At 34.1% G+C, this 6,468-nt stretch overlaps 1 protein-coding gene across 3 annotated transcripts; it reads right to left on the minus strand.

Annotated features, from left to right (window-relative positions):
• Positions 1 to 611: 611 nt before the first annotated feature.
• LOC127118081 (WEB family protein At2g40480) lies at positions 612 to 3,731 on the minus strand. 3 transcript variants are annotated; one of them, XM_051048226.1, is made up of 2 exons: positions 3,087 to 3,731; positions 612 to 2,485 (listed from the first exon to the last, which is right to left on the minus strand). In XM_051048226.1, exons 1-2 carry the CDS (start codon positions 3,282 to 3,284, stop codon positions 1,103 to 1,105), a joined length of 1,581 nt encoding a protein of 526 aa, XP_050904183.1. In that variant the 5' UTR covers positions 3,285 to 3,731; the 3' UTR covers positions 612 to 1,102. The 3 variants fall into 3 exon arrangements, with proteins under 3 accessions (XP_050904183.1, XP_050904185.1, XP_050904184.1); XM_051048228.1 differs by having other exon boundaries at positions 612 to 2,482; positions 3,098 to 3,729; XM_051048227.1 differs by having other exon boundaries at positions 612 to 2,482; positions 3,087 to 3,726.
• Positions 3,732 to 6,468: the final 2,737 nt, after the last annotated feature.

A 6,468-nucleotide genomic window follows, 5' to 3' on the forward strand; every position in this document is an offset into this window, starting at 1 on the left:
TTTTTAACATTTGTTAATTAAAAATATACTTTTTGCTAGTATAATTCTTTAAATAAAAAATATATATTAAGAAGTTTTGTGATAGTTTATTTTAATTGATACATACTTAATAGTTAATTTATAGGGTGAACAATTACTCTAATATGGAGAATTATTATTCTGATTTTCAAACTAAAATAGTATTCTATTTTTTACTTTGGTACTTTGTAAATTCCTCTCATGTATTATTTATCCAATAAAAAGATACAGTTATTATTTGTGTGTTTCTTTCTATAAACGCGTTGACAGAATTTGCATGCACTTCTTTCTTTCTATCAACACATAAATTTCATACAAGCCTCGCACGCAATTGAAATACTCAACTACACCCTCAAACTCATTCAATTGAAGAAGTTCTTAATGTTTCCTCATACTTTGCACCATTAGCATAGCCTTTGTCAAGAATATCAAAGTCACTCTTTAATGTCTGAATAGTCACAACTTCAAAGTCACTATAGCTTTCTTTAGTGTCGGAGTTCATAAAATATTGACTTTTCTTCTCTCTTCAAATATGACACTCTTTGTGTGTATCAAATATCAAAACTTTTTATTCAACTGCTTCACAACATAAGTGCAAATTCAATCACAATGAATCCATATGAAAAAAAATTAAACAACAATATAAAAATACATGTGAAACTCCCATGTTTCAAGCTTGCATGCACAACAAGGTGTTCATGGTTTCCAGAGAATCCAAAAACAGGAAAATCTGCACCACATTCTACAAATAGTGACCATGTCTTTATAATTTCATCAAAACTTTGAACTATGGATTTGTAATCACATAATCTCTTCATGAAACCCGTTGTTAACCAACATGGGACTGTAAACTCGCATTAAATCCTTAATATGAAAATGAGTTTTCGCTGTTATATTACCTTCATGAAACTCATTAAGTCTTGAACAGACGAAAATCCAAACTTGTACTTGAATTCCGAATACATATTCATAGTAACCATAAACTTAAACACATACCAACCTTTAAATCTCGCATAACATAAGAACCAATAAAGAATCGCAAAACATTGATGCACGAGCTGTTGCATAAGCATTAGGATTAAATTCATGTCTTCTTATTATTCCGCTTTCCCGAGGGGAATGATAATTTTAAGAATCCAAACTTCTTCCTGTGTACTACAGACTGCTTTTGATCGCCCTCGTCATTCTCAAGTTCAGTTGGAAGAGTTTGATTTTCCCTCAACGCTTGAAGCATTTGACTCAATGCTACCTTTGTTTCAGCATGCTTTTCCATCTCCTTTGTCGTAGTATATTCGTCAGGAACTTGCTTCCTATTAAGTAGATCTCTCATTGAAACCGAGGATCTTAAGGTGGGCTTCAAAGCTTGGCAATTTTCAACTCGATTGAACTTGTTTCGTTTAATCGAGCTATGCATAGCCCCACCCTTTAGACCGTTTTCATGAATCCATCTCCTTAGAGCCTCTTCCGCAGCCTGTTGCTTTCTGCTTGCAGTTTCAATACCGTTTATAGCTTCTGTTAAAATTTCCTTGCTGTGTAGAACTTCTGCTGTTGCTTCCTCTAGTTTTTTCAGAATAGTTAGTTTAGAAGCACTTGCCGCATCAATTTGGAATGTGGAGTGTATTACTTGCTTCAAGATAGACTCTTCGGGTATTTGAAATTCGCGATGCCCTCGTGTAGAAAATTGCGATGATATATTGTCAGCACGAGATAGAGCCTTGATTTCAGCAAGAGCAACGGCTTCGGCTGCCATTGCAGCTTCTTCCATCTTCTTAGCTGCAAACCACCTCATCTCAGCAGTTTTAAGACTAAACTCATTCTCTCCATCCTCAACCCCTTGCTTTGAAACTTCTAAGGGTCTTGTTTCAACCATTCCATTGTTCTGTTCAAGATCAACTTTTAAATCACTTACAACATTTTGTGGAGTGTGAAAAGTAAAATCCTTTTCTACAGGATCTACCGGTGGCTTTGACTTTGCTTCTTTTTCGGCCACATTTTGAGCAGAGATAGCTGCAAACTTCGATTGTAGATTCTCCCGTGTCCTCTCGAGAAAAAGTCTCTCCTTCTTCATCTTCTTATTCAAAGTTTCGACAGACGATTGTATCACCCCGAGATCGTTTATAGTTTTACCAAGGTTCATCTTAGCTTGTTTTAACTCGGTTAAGAGCATATCAGGCGGTGAAGTACGGCAGGGTCTCGGATTTCGCAATATCTGTTCTTGATGGTTGACAATACTTGCAGACTTTTTAACAAGAGCTTCAATACTTTCGCACGAACTTACATCGCGAGTCGCAGAACATTTGAGTGCTTCAGATTGCAGCTGCTGCTTTAATTTCTCCAGAATCGTTTTGGCAGATCCGAGTTCTTCAAGCACGTCAAGTGTTTCGAGTTCTTTCATTATCAAATCCTTTTCCAACTTCGCCGCTTGTTCCTCTATTTTCTTTATGTCGAAGTCTTCAATACTGTTCTGCTAATGACAATCACCAAACATCAGAGAGTGAATTATAAAGTTTCACTTAATAAGATTTCATTTCATAGTGAGTGATGCTTTGACTCAGCAGCATGACATGCCCAAACCATTATGTTCTATACAGATAGTCAGATACATTGATTATTCAATCAAACTTAAAAAGTAAATTTTCTGGAGATAGTAGAACTTTAGTAGTATTTAAAATGAAAACTTTAAAATCATTATGTGAACCAAACAGGACCTATTTTTAAAATAGGACAACTCAATAATCAATTGAGTATTACTCATAAACTCTCCATAATATGTAAATCATCTTTTAAATTGCAGCCGCAATATTTATGATGTGGTTTCCTCCGCAACCACATTGGACTCAAGTGTGATTTTGAATCACATGTTCGACTGCATTAGGAACCGAATCAAACAATTCCATCTATAAGTATTTTCATCAAAACTTAAAATTATAGACAAATGCAATAACAGCAATCACAATGACAGCAATCACAACATGCGCAACCGCATTTGCAACCACAGTTCCACTCTATAGCCTACACCAACCGAACCTTCTTCGAAAATAAAATAAAATAAAGAGGTGAAAACTTACATAAGCCTCACCAAGTCTGTAAAGGGGCAACCAAGGCCCGCTTCCACCAAACCGGGTAACCGCTTCTTTAACAGACTCAAACGGCATCGAAGTATCCACTTCAGCTCTCGAACTTATTCTTCTTATTCCATTACCCGACCCGGTTCCATCCAACGAATCCTCCATCATCATCATCATCATCTCCTCCATAACATTCATAGAAACATCTACAGCCACTAAATTCGCATGAAGGTTTTATCATTAATGCGCCCATTTATTTAAGTACAGTGTGTGAGAGTGTGATGATTGATTCGCGGGGCCGAGTTACGGACTCGATTGAAAAAGGGAGAGCGAGTTAGAGAATCGGGTCCATGCATCGAGTAGTGAGAGGGGAAAGGGGAAAAGACGGAAGCGGAAAGCGGTTGTGAAGGGAAATGGTTGTTTTGCTTTTTGTGGTTGTTGTTTGGTGGGTGGAAGGAAAAGTTTTAAAAAGTTGTTGCGATGTTATGGAATGTGGCCAATGGGAATTAGACACGTCATTGGGTTTGGAGGAAGTGAAGGTGAGTTTGCTTGTCGTGTCTGTCTGATTGGCTGGATAACTAGATTTGGAGCGTGATTTACGGTTTTCGGAAATTCCAGAGTTCTTTTTCACTTTTTCATGTGTGGAAACGAAGGCATATTTACCATTGTGGCAGTTTTATATATACAAGATTTGGTAGAGAAGTTACATATTCATGTTGATGTGTGCATTTTCTAAATTTGTATTATCATGTGTTTTTTAGAATTATATGATTAGTATAATTGTAGAAGAATTGTTATTTTTTTACATATAATTATCATTTTGCATAGCTTTTTAATATCCGAAATTTTTTCTAGTTTAAACAAAATATCCTTTTTTTTAATACATAATTATGTCTACATTTTTTTTATACAATGATTTATGAGTTTTTAATTATTGAAATAATTAGGATGTTCAAATGTTTATGGAAGCTGACAATTCCAAAAAAATTGAGATTTTTTATGGATAGTAGTTTAAAGATGTTTTCTTATAAAGGCAAAAAAGAAATACTATTATTAATAGAAAACACAACACCAAAAGACCAACTAATACAATAAACAACAAGAAACATCTAACACTTTTGACTAAAAAACTACAAACAGCTACCCCCAACAAACAACACCTTTCCCTAAGACCTAACACATTCAAAGAAAAAAACTAACAAGAGACGTGGACAATCAGATAAGAAAACAGTCGAAGTGAATTTGACAATCGCAACAAGAGCAACCAACAATATCTCCTCCAGTTTAAAGATGTTCTAAACTAATTATCAACAAATTTGTATAAAAGTTGACTTGAGATATTAATCATGTGATTACAAGAGAGTCTTCATTGCACATTTTTTTGGACTGTCAATTGGGGTCTTGTGTTTGAAGGTCTAAAGTGAAGAGCTTGTTAGAGATTTTCTGTTACATGAATATCATAATTAACTTCTTAATAACTTTAAAGGCTATTATGTGAAAGAACAAAAGCAAGAATTTGAGCTTAAGATCTCCTAAAGTGATGGAAGGGTTATGTTGGACTAGAAGGGGGGGAAAGTGCTTAAGAGTGTTTTTGTTTTAAGCAATAAGTGGTTTCTTAGGCTCAATTTTAATTACAAGGTAGCATTGAATAAAACATCTCAAATATTTTTGGCTCGCAACATCTTTGATTCTCTCATAATTCATCTTAGTGTGTGGGAAACTCCTTTGTAGTCTGTGCGTGGCTCCTTTTTTTATGCATGGGTCAAAAACTTAATAATACGGATGCATTTAGTTAATGTGATGGTGTCACAACCTATGGTAGAGTTATTTATTCCTTTATTTTTCATTGACGAGGTTTGTCATGTTTGTCATAAGTCATATTTGAATACATTTTGAGAACACACAATTCATTGTAGGGAGTTTTTCAGGCTTGAAATACTAACATGACCTTGTTAGAAATGTTATGTTTGATATATTTTTAAGGGCCTGAGTGTCTATGAAGAAATAGTCGCATGTGAATTTCTTGACTGACTCATATGAGGGGAGATTGACACTTAGGCCAACAGATGTTCAAGTGTACAATGGGTAAGAGGGAAACATGTTTATGTGGAGTTGAGTGAAGTTTCCCCACTGGCGGGACTAAGGACTGCTGGTTTTACTATGGGACAGGCAACTCTCAAATTTGCTTCAAGTAAAGTGGTCAAATATTAAAAAACATGTTTTGAAAATCAACATGCTTTCATACCATTTGTCTTTGATACTTTTTGTTTCATAGCACCAGAAGTTGTTGATCTTTTATAGAGAGTCCAAAGTTTTATGAATAACAATGTTGTGTTTCTTAGGTCTATGAATGTAAATTTTATGAAGATTGATTTTACCATCCAAAAAGGAGTAGCGACACAGCTTGTTGCTCGTTTTCCTTCTATTTATGTATAAACTTTATATAATAGAAATGATTAATTTAAAATATATATATTTATAAATCAAATGAGAGTTTCATTTTGTGATTTATTCTAATCTCAATGTTTGTTATGTTATTTTGAGAAAAAGGAACTTTGGGCAATCAATTAGGTTTAAAAGTAGTTTTTAATAATGGTTTTAAGATGACGATTGTTGAATTAGATTCTCAAGAAGTAATTGAATTATTAGTGAAGAGATGTGCTAGAAGGAATTCGTTTTCTCGTATTATTCTCATATTTACGGTATGTTTATTATCTTATGAGTTACAACCTTTATTGCGAGAACAACAAAATAGTTGAATTATGATGATTTTAAGACCTTCTTCGTAGTTCCTAATTCTGCCTCTTGTGTTATGTTAGCTTGTAAGTGTTATGTAATGCCCCATAGTTTATTTTCTAATTAAGTGTCATTAACCTAAGTACAATTTTGGATAATTAAAAGTTGTTAGAATAAGATTTGGTTTTGCATTTATACTTTGAGTTTTGATGATAACAATGTTGTATGTGTGTGAGAATAATTTTAGTACCCTAATGGTTTGTTATTGTGTAGCTTTAATAGCCAGTTTTGATTCTGAGTATATGACGTGCAACGTCATCAGTTTCAGAACGATGAGTTCCGATTCCGCTTCTGCGCCAGTCATAAGAAGTTCTGAAAGATGTTCAAAATTGCTCATGCAATGATCTTTCTGCTTCTGTGTTGATTCACTCCTGAGAAGCTTTTGGGGAGAAGCTATGTTGCTGCTGCAACATTCTCTCAGTTCGTGCTTCTGGATGTGACTCTGATTGTAACAACCCAATTTTAGTAATTATTTATGATATTATTATTATTATATTTTATTTTATTTATTTGGAGTGTTAATTAATTAATGGGTTGTTAGGTAGTATAATAATCGATTATATTAATTAATTTGGTGTGTTAATTA

The sequence above is a fragment of the Lathyrus oleraceus genome, chromosome 2, assembly GCF_024323335.1.
Source record: "Lathyrus oleraceus cultivar Zhongwan6 chromosome 2, CAAS_Psat_ZW6_1.0, whole genome shotgun sequence".
Lineage (NCBI taxonomy): Eukaryota > Viridiplantae > Streptophyta > Magnoliopsida > Fabales > Fabaceae > Lathyrus > Lathyrus oleraceus.